Source organism: Panicum virgatum, chromosome 9K (genome assembly GCF_016808335.1).
Source record: "Panicum virgatum strain AP13 chromosome 9K, P.virgatum_v5, whole genome shotgun sequence".
NCBI classification, from domain to species: domain Eukaryota; kingdom Viridiplantae; phylum Streptophyta; class Magnoliopsida; order Poales; family Poaceae; genus Panicum; species Panicum virgatum.
In genome coordinates this window covers 21,098,063-21,110,793 of record NC_053144.1, presented here as the reverse complement: position 1 = coordinate 21,110,793, position 12,731 = coordinate 21,098,063, and the positions used below count along the sequence as shown (strand labels likewise).

Genomic DNA, 12,731 nt, shown 5'->3' with positions numbered 1-12,731 from the left:
AAATAGACTAGTTGATACCCGCGTTGCTGCGGGATTTTTTAAATAAAATTTTAAAGTGAAATTTAAAAGTATAAAAATTAAGATGGTTGCATGGCAACATTCACAAAAAAATCGATGGAAAATATAAATAGATATCCCTAGTGGACGTTGATGTGGCATTTGATATAATGGGTTCCTATATGATACGGATAACTTGCATGTTAAGAAAAATATAATTTTACTATATATGCTATATAGATGATATGAATTTTACTTGCATTTTATTTTTTATCAGGATCTGGTAGAAATCGATAAACTAACAGAAGTAACATCAATAGAATATTTGATCACATTATAAAAGAATAGGTGCTCAAAGAAATAGAGTATGCATATGAGTCTTTACGTTAATAGATTGAAAGCATTGCAAAAATAGAGTATGTATATGACTTTACGTTAATAGATTAAAAGTATTGCACATAGTAGAGGTCATATGGACATTTTCTTGTTTATTGAATCTCATAAAAATCGATAATCTAAAAGAAGAATCACCAATAGAATATTGATCACATTATAGAAGAATAGGTGATGAAAAAATAGCGTATGTATATGATTTTACTTTAGTTAATTAAAGATTAAAAGTATTGCATATTGTAGAGATGACAACATGAACATTTTTTGTAATTAATAAGGTAGTTGAAAGTTAATGGGATACTTAGTGGAGAATGAGGTGGACACCTTGCATGAAGAGAGAAATAGTTAGTGGGTGCTATCTATATAGGATATATAGATATAGATAGGAGGACGAAACAGGTACCGATGTTGCAATTATTTTTTTTATACAAGGAAATAATTTTTGTTTTAGAAATAAGTAAAGATTGCGTAGTAAATGTTGTATGAAATATGATGTTAATATTACGGTAGGAATTTTCCATCCTCCAATGGAATATCAAAGTCATTTGTATACATATTTTTTTTTATATTGCAAGTGTTGATTTCTAATGTTACAATTGTTATTTGTCAATATTGCGATGGACCGTCCGATGAAAAAAAAATCTGATAGGACGTCCAGACGCTAGCAGTGATTTTTTTTAAACAGACTGGACTGTTATCAGTTGGGAACAGATGGGCTCAGAAAAGGTGGTTTTTTTGTCAGAATGGCATAAAATTCCCCGACAAGAAAAAAATATTCCTTCAAATAAAATTTCCACTGATGATCTAACATAACTTCACAGGGATAACAGCGAAGTCTTGACTATCAAAGCGTTATGTATAACAAATTTGTGACACCATAGTACAGTGTGAACATGATCTGAAAATACAGGATGCTATATCTCTAATCCAAAAAAGATGAAGTACAATGTTATGTTGCAGTGATGGGAGGTATGTGCAAGGTGGACTGAAAATTTTCTTTGGAGCAACGACAGAGGTCCAGAGAACTCTTTCAAGTCTCCGGCCAGTCCAAATGCTCAATCGGCTTCCCACTGACGAGCCATGCTCCTTCAGATAGTTCATCAAGAAGTTGGTTGTATCCCCACCCCGAGTAGCCTAAGAAGAACCACAGGTCATCAACAGATTGCTCACCCGACTTGATCCATGTGACTACCCGGCTTGTGGCAATTATGTTCCCATAATAGACGCCTGGTATGACTTGCATGTACCCCTCCAAGACTACTCTTGACAAGCTCACAAGGTGATAACCCTGCACCACAACAGGCCCACCATAGAAAAGTGGGGCGTGCTTGATAGACTCCATCGAGCTGTCCAGATTCTTGAAGATTCCCCAGCTTAATCGTTTGTTGATTATCAAGCCATGAAAGCCTCCATGAGAATCAGAAGATACAATGAGCACTTTGGAATTATCAAATGGTACTGCAGTCCCAAGCTTATCAGTGGCAGTGAGGATGGATCCTGTAACGACATCTGAATGATTTGGTAAGTCAGAACCAACACTGCCGCTGCCTTTATCACTGATGTGAAATTGAAATGCCTGTGGCGCATCTTGCTGTGTTGCCATTCTCTTCTTCCACATATATCCTGTGTACCAAGAAGAAAATAGGCTTTAGAGCATGTACAAGTACCAGGAAAATATGTGGTTCATTATAATCTTTCGGGTGTAGGAATGCATGTGACATTTGTGAAACCTCTTGATTTACAAGTACCAGGAAAACAGGGCTCTTCAAACAAATCCTCATTAGTTTGATGGGATGGCACCTCAGGTTTGGGGGACTTCTAGAATAAGGTAATATATGGCCAAGCATCTGACAATCCAGATAAGAGTGGTAAACTAAACTAGCGTGCTAGACAGGTAGGCAGCTCGTGAACAAGGTAGACTTCCATGTGTGAGAAGAAGATTAATGCAACTTTTAAGAGACAATAGTGTTGTAATGTGTGAGTTAACATATATTATAGAATTATAGCACATCTAAATATTTTCAGTAGAAACAGATGCAATCACAAGATGTTTCGCCACCAACCTTTATATTCCAATAGATGGCGAGAATTGCTAACATGAGACTCCAAAAAATTGATTAAATGAACCACTGACATCCCCCCTTCATATGCTATTGCACTTTTGTTCTCCGCAGGGAAAAGCAACAATGTAGGATAAAGCTCTTCCTGTGTGTAGATGAAGGTGCAACACAGTAGCATTAGTAAGTGCATCAGTATCAAAATATTCAAATAAGGAGCTGTTGTTTTAGTTGTTGCCAATGCTGCTGTTAAATAAGGAAGCTCAAGAACATACACTCCTGATACTTTTTAAAAATAAATGCATTTCAGAAAACTGATGATTGTCAGATGCCACCCCAATTATAATGGGGGGATTTCCCAATTCCTGAAGGAAAATGTTATGTTCCCTATAACATTCATGTGCTCCAAACAGGGTCTGAACTGATTGAATTTAAAAACTTTCTTGTGTAGGCACAGCTTTGCATTCGATAGTTTGAACTTTCTTGGAAGGAACACAATACAACATTACGTTAGAACCATATAAATAGTGTTCAACAAACTGAACTGTGTGGGCCATGGCTGGTTGGGGCAATAGAGGGTCCTGCCGGCCTGCCCTCCCTGTTCTCTGAAATCTCAGAAGGGGGAACTCTGAAGTCTGAACCAGTTAGCATTCGACCACTAGTAAACTCTAGAGATCATAGTTGTTTCAATGGTCAAATGACAAAATCTTCTGAAGTTATATCAATCCTGATAACCCCAAAAAAGACTGCGTCGTGCTTGAGTGTTGCTCATACAAGTACCTTTTGACTAAATTTATTTGCAGATGCCCCTTTATATCCAATGCCCACTCAACAAAGATGAGTTTCGCAAACACGATGTTCCCCTAATTCCCTAAGTCACTAGCTGCTTACCTGACCTATAAAGAATGATAACCAAATATAGATTTGAGCTGTTACAGGAGGGAGCAAACTTCAATAGATGGGAATATATGATTAAAAATAAGTATTACCATGCCTGCAGATTTCAGTAAATGGTGGCATTCATTTGATGTGCAGTCTATCATATAAATCACTGGAAAGCCCTTCATGGCATATTTTTCATTTTTCCCTGCAACCAAAAGGATGATTCTTTAATACACAATGAATAATTGTCATTTGACATGCAAGGAACATAGGGAATATGCTTACCCAATGTTCTGAACTCAAAGGGAACATACTGCAATAAACGGGTTCTGTTGACTTTATGATGCAATGATTTGACATGTTATGCTTGGATGCCGCTGCAGTAATGTTGCAACTTACACATGATTTGCAAACTTTTCTCTTTACATTGTCCCTTTCATAATTCACGGGAACATGGCCCCACAGGGTAAAAGGTGCAACTTCTTTCATTGAAAACTTTGAAAGTGAATTTCCAGCCATTTCTGGTATTCGACTCGTGAGCCATTGGTGTCAGTCTAACATCTAGAAGTCTAGAACAAGGCGACATCTTATGATGTTCACCACTAAAGATGGGAGGTAAACAGCATGACTTGCATTAGATGCAAATTGTTTCTAATTCAATTTACAGCATGACCTTAATCTCAACTAAAAAGAACAAACCCTTCTCACAATTCTAAAGATAAAGGTAACAATGTGAGCTCTCAGCTAACAGTAAGTAATTAAGGTATTACCTTCAGTGTGCACTTGCACATCTTGAGCATTTGCAGATGAAGAATCTGAATAACTGGAAAAGCTCTTAAATGATCGGTATAACTCACGGACCACCAGCTCTGCTCGCTGGCAAAACCCACACCAAGAGTTGCTGAAAAGCACCATTACATCCTTGTTCCAACCCGATGAAATATTTTCAGTGTTTGAAAATGATACTTCACTTTTTGAATCACAGACTGCAGATCCAAAGACCAATGGACAAAAACTATCTGTTGTCAACTGAGGGATCGAATTTGCCTCATGGAAATCATGATTAACAAAAGGTGGCCTTGGAAGTTCCTTTGAACTTATAGCTGATGAGGTAACATGGTAATACGAAGGAAGACTTCCATTCATAAAACTGTCAAGATAATTCTGTAAAGAAGCATAGCTATACTCAATTTCCTCAGGAAAGACATAATGCTTTTGTTGAACTGGATCAATAATTACCAGGGATGGAATTATTGATCCACCAGATAAAGTTTTCAGGAGCCTGTAACCACCATCAGAGAAGTAGAAAGAACCAGCAAAACGGTCATCAGATATACTTGAAGTTACATGCTCGGTAAAGTGTGCGTCATCTTTTACAGGACTGCAGGAAGAGCTAGATGTTGCATGATGGGGACATCTTGTATCACTTTCTTCTGATTCTTCATGTAGATTGAATGTGCTCTCCTCATAAGTAACATCTTCATTTTTTCTGAATTTTTTACCCAGGACTGAAGATCCATCATCTTGCTCGTTTGATGATACTGATTCCTCTTGTTCCGCATGCATGTTTCTCTCATCAGATTCCAAAGTTTCTGTAACTGTTTCCTCCACTATGCATTTATGTGCTGAAGATCCATCATCTTGCTCATTTGATGATACTGATTCCTCTTGTTCCGCATGCATGTTTCTCTCATCAGATTCCAAAGTTTCTGTAACTGTTTCCTCCACTGTGCATCTATGCAATATACCTTCAACTTCACCACTACTATACGCATTATAGGAGACGTCTTCCTGAAGATCAGGGCTCATATCTGAAGCTTCACTTTTGCTTTGGTCCTCCACTTCTGCAAAATCTGATTCAAGATCGTTATAATTTTCATCAGGGTAAGTTGCCAGAGTTTTCTCAAGTATACTTGGTGCTTGCCCATCATCGATATATTCAGTTTCTTCTGCTGTGTTTCCATCCGCAGAAACTTCAGTAATACCATCATTGGAATTATCTGTAGTGGTAACTGAATTGTCAATCCTTTTGTATTCACTCTCTTGAGCTGATGGAGACTCGACTACCTGAATTTTAGAGTCATCTGACAGCATATTTAGGCCAACGTCTTTTGCAACTAAATTTATCCTCGTTTTCTTTAACCTATGCCCTGGTCTCGTTTTGTGTAGCAACTTAGTTAAAACGTCATATAAAGGACTACCGCCGCTATCATGGCTGGAAGTTCTGTATAAAATATTATCTCCATCGTTAACCACCATAACTGACATTTTGTCCCCAAGTGCCATAAGCTTAGATGCCCAAGCACTCAGCCTTCCTGATTCAGAATGGGCATTTGAAATAGCTGTATTTCTCAAAGAATTGACCACTTTTGAGCGTGTTTTTGAGGTACCGCTACTTAGAACTCCAGTACTGACATGAAATGGATAGTTATTTTGGACGTACTGTCTTAGTAACTTGATGACGAATTTGCTTTCATCTCCAACTTTTGAAGAATGGGATAATCTATCAATAAATAGAATTATCGAGGGCCTGCTTGCAGGGAAGATAGCCTTGCCACCACTTTCATCAGCACCAACCTATGCATATAACATGGAAATTCAAAAGTCATGGCCTGGTGCATGTAAGAATTAGAAGTACACGCAGCACCCCTGCATGTTTGAGGGAAAAAAAAAGAATTAAAAGTATCCTATAGGCAATATCAAAAACAAAATAAGATAGCATTTTCCACTGAAGAAAGATAGCATACATACAAATAATTCATTCAAGGAAATATTTCACACGTAATTAGGCGGTAGCTGGGGGAAACGAGGGAGCGGAAGATGATAATGTGGGCCCCAATTGTTGTCCAATTATTAGTATTGCACTCTTTGTAGGATTTTTTTTCAAATGCCAGGATTGCACTTTTCATGGGACAGAGTAGTTGTCAGCACAGAAGTGGATATGAGCAGTTGTCAGCACAGCAGTGGATAGACAAAGGAATTGTAAGCAGTCTTACCAGAAGGCTACAGCCTACAGGCACTGTTTTTTATTCCTCTAATATCTAGTCTACTAGCATACTTAATACTTATAGTTCCCAGACACATTAAAAATGGAAGGAAAATATCTGTTAATTCCATACCAATGAATAGCATTTAATGCATATTTGGTTCTATCTCGGAAGTGCATAAAATCGTTATTCACCTACCTCCTTAATGCCCAGAATATGATGGGACTGCACTATATTTCCAAGGTCATCTCCATCTTTCACAATAATGGAACAAGATGTGCATCCCAGATAATGAATGATAACAAACCACGTCTCCGGGTTGCCTTCATTAACAACATCCAGTGATGGCAGCAATGATCTTTCGGTTATAAGACCAAACCTAGCTATTTCTGGAGGAAGAAAATATTCTCTTGCTATAGCTGTAAGCTTTGCATAGAAGCTTTCAAACTGATGGAACATTTGCATTGTACACTTTCTATTTCCATCGTCTGTGTTTCCAATTTGCTCAGAGACACTTTCATTTGCCAAGGTAAACCCACCTTTCCAAGAAGAATCAGTAAGCTGACCACCACCTCCAAAGGTTAGTTCTTCATCCTCTATAACCTGTTTGTCATCTCAAATAAGCATATTTTCAGGGATCTTTCTTCAGATAATGCTGAATCTTCATAGTTCAGATAGTTTTTTTTTTTTGCGCTCAAAGAAACATAGCAGCAGGTAATTAATCAGATATAAATGGAACCTTCTTCACTACACTTACAAGCTCTAGCGGCCCATCTGATTCTCTGGTTAGTGTCTTCCCAGAAATGTCAACTGTAGCAGATCAAAGAATATAGAATCCAGACATCAGAAGACGAAAGGCACTATCATTAATTCAAAAGATTTGTGTAAGAGAGATCAGGGAGCAAGTGGTGCATTAAATGGGCAAGGACTAAACAAAATTAAATTGAAAGAGTAAACCAGATAGAATAGGATCCTGGCAGCTTCTGTTTCAAAAGAAGCTCTCATCAGGAGACCGAGGCATCGACGATGCCTCGTCAGCTTGGCACCATATTTACTTGACGCCTCAGAAAGGGAACATGGTGGACTTACAACTGAAAGGACTTTTCGCTACAGAATTACACTGGTGCCTTGAGGATTTGTAGTTGTGGACAGCGGCACCTGGCTTAAGGAGTGATCGCGCAGCTGCCAGTGAATGCAGCAGCGAGAGAACCAAAGATAGCAACGCAAGCAGCCTACTCAGGTTGGGGAAGAATTAAGAAGGGCAGAACAAAAGGATTCATTAGTTGTATTCGTGTGGCCATGTTGAAATTTGGCAACTTTTGCTAGCAATTAAAACTTTGTGAGAACAAAGAAGGGGATGACGATTAGGACTGCTGACACGCTGCCATGCTGGGTACTACCAACTTGGTGTCACACAGGCGTCGGTAATGCATATGTGCATGGGAGTTGAATGGCTGTGGGTTGCTAAAGATGCCTGAACCACAGAAAACTACATGGGTCCTGTGTGGGGGTATGCCAAGTTGACTGACACTTAGGCTCCGTCATTGCATCCTTGAGTGCCAATTGCAGAGATTTTGTATTTATGCCATAGATTGCACCCTAAAGAACATTTTGTACCCAGTGTGTTTTACATACAAATTTATCCGTACAGTCATAGGCTGTGATATCAAGCTCAATATTAAGATTTCAACAGAGTGTCTCAATCTCGCTTTCTCTCTCAAAAGAAAGAAAAACATAATGCTTCAAAAACTGAATAAAACATGGAGGGAAGTTGCAGAATCGACAAATGACAAACCATTTTCCGTGTGGTTATTTGATGAAGCCACCTCATAAGTCTGGTTGCTCCCGCCATAACCATGAGCCAATCTGGTGAACCATCCACAGGACTCGTAAAGGATTATAGATTTATCAGTTGATTCAATGAAAGTCTCCACATCTTCTTTTGTATGCAAAACTTCAAAAGGGGCCTCCTCGTGCTTAAGTGACATGATATGGCGCATCGAAGACAGAATATCTCGTGCACGAAGCTTCCCTTGATATTTGAATCGCATGGAACGTTGGTAGTATACAACCTTTATTCCTTCAGTGGCACCAATAGCATCTGTCAGCAACTTCTCAGAATTCCTGTATACAACCATCAGCTTGAGGCGACCAAGCTCCTCGTCGGAACCAACCAAATGTTCTATGTCAGCCATCAATGCTCTGGACTCACCATACCCTACAGATTAAGATCAGTAACAACAACAGTTAGGCTATGGCATGCTGTGACAACTGACCACATAGTCTATAATAGAGCATCAGAGCACATTCTAATGCAAATGCACCGGAAATTTGTGAGAAACGCTGCATTTGGGCAAATTTTGATTTCGGGACCATGCGGACACTGAGCAAAGCTTAATTATGAGATTTCAATGCATAATAAATAAAAATGTTCAGGGTACTTCAGTAGCACAGCATTTGGGGCACAGTAAACTTCACGTTTTCCATTGTCACTCCGACAGATTCCACAAATCTTATCAATTCCAAATTAACCGTAGACTTTTGTTCAGTTGAACCACTTAAGTGACTAGGCAGCTCATCAGACATCAGAGGCAGGCACAAGCAGGAGGGCTCACAGGGCATCGTTGCGAGGAGGAGGACGTGGGGGTGGAGCTGGATCTGGGAAGAGAAGTTGGCCCTGGTCAGGATCTGCCATTCCAGACGGCCGGCAGCGGCACCGGAGCTCGCAAACGCCGGAGACCCTAGCGCGCCGGCAAGGAGGAGGAGGAGGATAGCGCACGGCCATGCCGCGGCGAGGAGGCGGCGCATGTCTGCCGCCGTCCCCGCGGTGGCGGCCCGGGGTTTAGTGGCAACACCAGGGCGCACGACTTCGCGCAATCGCGCGAGGACTCGAGTTCGAGTTCGGGGTTTAGTGGCTTGATTTTTGCCGCTTGCCAGGAGCTGGTCAATCGTGGTGGCCTTTAGATGCTCAAAAAAAAAAAAAAAAAATCGTGGTGGCCTTTACGGGATCGGTGCGTCACCAAAACGGCCAAGTCCCCATGAGTTCCGCAAAGTGGCGATGTGGAGAATCAAATGCCCAGGAAAGATAAAGCACTTCCTATGGGGGAAAAATTTGGTGGAGCCGGGCTGCAAACCCTCCTCCCTGCAGCCCCGCCCGGATGAGCGCCACGTGGATATCCAACGGCCCGTACGATAGGCTCGGCAGGGGTCGCGGCTCAGCTCTCGGGTGCAGCTCCAACTGCTGATGGCTCCTGGACTCGGCTCGTGCTCCGTCAAGACTCACTCTGGTAGTGGTGTGGGCAACTGGCCGAAAACCGAACCAAACCACTTTAAAGATATTCTTGCATGCTGTCTTGCCTATTTATTTCTCCATCCTTTGTTCATGCTCATTTACTGTTGCTGTTTCTAGACTATGGGAGACAAAGGGATCAATATGAATCATGTCACAAGCTGTGCAGAGGATGCTTACTTCTTGCACTTATTGTTACTGCATTAATTCTTTTCTAGACTGGACCTCATTGATCCCAACATATGACCATGCAGGAACAAAATGTAGTTAATACTGGCCAAGAATGTGGCTCCAGAACTGAAGCATGACACTTCAGTTTCAACTAGATTGTGAACCTCGATGATTCCAACACAGATGCAGGACTACTGCAACCAAACCGAAGAGGCCTGTATACCAAGCATCTTTATTCATGCTACAAATTCAGTCCATTGTGAAGATAAAGAAGACCAAGTTGTGGGAGGATGTTTAGTGCTGCTGGAGTATGGCTCTAAGCCTGATGTGGGAAGATCAAGTTTGTTGTTCTGGCCTCATGTATATAGTGTAATTCTCAAATTGTACAATGTATGAATGTATTACAAAAGAGAGTTTAATCTGAAATAAATATGGCAGTTGTGGAACATGAGATTTTGTCTGGTTTCGTGCAGAATTAATGTGTTGTGAAACTATACATCTGAATACACTTTGATGCATTTGTATTGGACATGAAATTCTGGGAATGGAAAATGAAACGGTTCAGCAGTAACATCTCATTATACAGAATTTCAGAATGAGATCTGGAAACTGAAACTGTGTATCCTGTGCTTGCCCTTGTAGTATAGTAGTTACATGATACTCTGAAGAAACAAAATTACAGTAGTTACATATTTTCATGATTTGGAATCCCATCAAAATGTAATTTTCTAACAGCCGATTGCAATGTAGCACTTTGATCAACTCTGAGTAAGAGACTCATATCCTCCTTGTATATATGGAGTGCCCATAGCGAACGCATATCTGTCTTGGGACAATGGAGGAGCTATGGCTGAAGATTGGCCATATACATCATTTGTGAAGCTTCCAGCATCAAGTCCCTACATGAATGAGAAATTTAAACTGATTTCATATAAATGAATAAAATATGAAAAGGGAATTATGAGTCGAACTGATATGCCTTACAATTAATTGCTTTGGATCATCACTGATGCAGGAGCCGTCGCCGCATCCCTTGACTCATCTGCGACAGGCTCCATGGCAGGGATAGCAATGGCGGCAGTCGATGAATCACAGAGATGAATCAGACTCCCGTCGTCTGCATCTTGCGGCTGCATGGTGGCGGCGGCGTCCACTGCGTGCTTTGGCAACCGACGAAATCACAGATTGATTTACGAAACACGATCGGAAGGAAAAGCGAGCCGGAAGCTGAGCCAAGCCCAGCCGTTGTTGCCTCGCTGCCTTTACAGGGACGTTGCTCCCGAGCCGAGGGAGCCTGTCGTCCGGGGCCTTTGGATCTCCACGTGGCGCTCATCCGGGCGGGGCTGCAGAGAGGAGGGTTTGCAGCCTGGCTCCACCAAATTTTTTTCCTTCCTATGGCGTTTAGCCCATAACAGCATTGCAGTCCGGATGGAGGAGTTTTTTTTCTTTTTTTGAAATGCCGGATGGAGGAGTTACATTACATATAAAAGAGGAATGCTTGTGCATATTAATTTTTTTCGTCTTAATTGAGCGGCAAAGCTCCTGGCTTTGTTTCAAAAAAAAAGAGGAATGGAATTAGACACCAAGTGTGTGGTGTGCAATAGACTGAATGAAGATGGAGGCCACTTGTGTTTTCAAGTGCAAGTATGCTGTCAAGGTGTGGCAGCTACTGAAAATGGAGGACTGCGGAGCTGTACTGGCAAACAAGCAGTCTGCGGAAGAAGTGATTCCGCACATAATCACCTTGAAGGAAGAAGAACAGATGAGGGTGATTGTTCTCCTTTTGGCAATGGTGGCATGAACGAAATGAAGTCAGGGAAGGAGAGGAGCTGCAGAGGATTTGGCATACATTGTCCAAAAGCAGCCGTCTGAATTTCTGAAAGTATACATGGGCATAGCTGGAGCGATGCACAGGCCAAAGAAACCTGGGACAAACCGGGTGCAGGGATCAGCACCTGTTAGATGCATCCCATGCAGAGCTACTTGCATGTTACCATGGAGTTTTTGAAGCGGCACGTCGCGGTATGAGCCGAATTATTCTTCGGCCAGATTCCCGGCTGCTGAAATTGGCGTTGGAGACAAATACGTACGCCCCAGCATCGACGGGTGGTATTGTGTTTGAGATCAAGTCCATGATTAGGTCATCTTTTGTTGATTTTGAACTCTTATTTTGTCCTAGAGATTATGAGCCTTCGTTCCATTTAGTTTTAGAGGTCTTTTACGATGCAAGTTGCAATGGCTATTGGAACAAGAACAGTGCTCCTTTAATTATTTACATTATAACTAGTTATCATCAGATGTACATTCTCTATAGAACGGTCAACGCCTCATCACCCCAAGCTCGCTCTTATTTACTTCTACAGCTGAGCTGGTACGAGGGAACAACGATGACATGGAGGCATGGAGCTGCTCACCGAGCTCAAGAAATTCCTGCAAGCACACAACCAAATAAACCGTGGCGCCTATGATGGATGGTTGGAGTCAGAGGCCTCGCCATGCAACTGGCAAGGAGTTGGATGTGATGCCGACGGCCGTGTGAGTTCCCTTGACCTCCCTAGCTCGAGGATATTTGGACCCATCTTCGGCAATTTCTCCCGTCTCACTCGACTCAATCGTCTAGACGTCTCCGCAAACAGCATCACTGGTGAACTCCCGGATGACCTCAACAGATGCGTGGGACTGAAGCACCTCAACCTCTCACATAACCTCATAGGTGGAGCTCTTAACGTTTCTAGCCGAGATAATTTCACTGTAGGTCCATTAACTTTTGCCGAGTTCTCATCCAGGTCCGTTAACTAAAAAGTGGGTCATTTGGGTCTTGAATCTAATAAAGTGGTCTCATTTAGGTCCAGAAGCCGCCACGTAAGCACTTTTCGCCTACGCAGCAGGGCCAGCGTGGACAAAGGACCATGTGGGAGGGGAACAAAATTGCAAATATGGGCCGTGTTTGATCGC

General features: G+C 41.5%; 1 protein-coding gene across 6 annotated transcripts; it reads right to left on the bottom strand.

Annotated features, from left to right (window-relative positions):
* Positions 1-1,154: 1,154 nt before the first annotated feature.
* Positions 1,155-9,269, bottom strand: LOC120650713. 6 transcript variants are annotated; one of them, XR_005665784.1, is made up of 9 exons: positions 8,932-9,262; positions 8,112-8,534; positions 7,074-7,126; positions 6,515-6,919; positions 4,100-5,906; positions 3,437-3,534; positions 3,228-3,343; positions 2,454-2,595; positions 1,155-2,013 (listed from the first exon to the last, which is right to left on the bottom strand). XR_005665784.1 is itself a non-coding variant. In XM_039927940.1 (9 exons), the coding sequence occupies exons 1-9, from the start codon at positions 9,122-9,124 to the stop codon at positions 1,421-1,423; spliced, it is 3,597 nt and encodes a 1,198-aa protein (XP_039783874.1). In that variant the 5' UTR covers positions 9,125-9,260; the 3' UTR covers positions 1,155-1,420. The 6 variants fall into 6 exon arrangements, 3 of the variants coding, with proteins under 3 accessions (XP_039783874.1, XP_039783872.1, XP_039783871.1); XM_039927940.1 differs by lacking the exon at positions 3,228-3,343 and having other exon boundaries at positions 4,100-4,934; positions 5,052-5,906; positions 8,932-9,260; XM_039927938.1 differs by lacking the exon at positions 3,228-3,343 and having other exon boundaries at positions 1,190-2,013; positions 8,932-9,152; positions 9,190-9,216.
* Between the last annotated feature and the right edge of the window lie 3,462 nt (positions 9,270-12,731).

Bases quoted from the DNA above. Each gene is read 5' to 3' on its own strand.
- LOC120650713 (XM_039927937.1), bottom strand. From the start codon at position 9,124: ATGCGCCGCCTCCTCGCCGCGGCATGGCCGTGCGCTATCCTCCTCCTC. The intron at 8,535-8,931 runs GTGAGCCCTCCT...CTTAATCTGTAG, and splicing joins CCTCCTCGCAACGATGCCCT to GGTATGGTGAGTCCAGAGCA. The intron at 5,907-6,514 runs GTAGGTGAATAA...TTATATGCATAG, and splicing joins ATATTCTGGGCATTAAGGAG to GTTGGTGCTGATGAAAGTGG.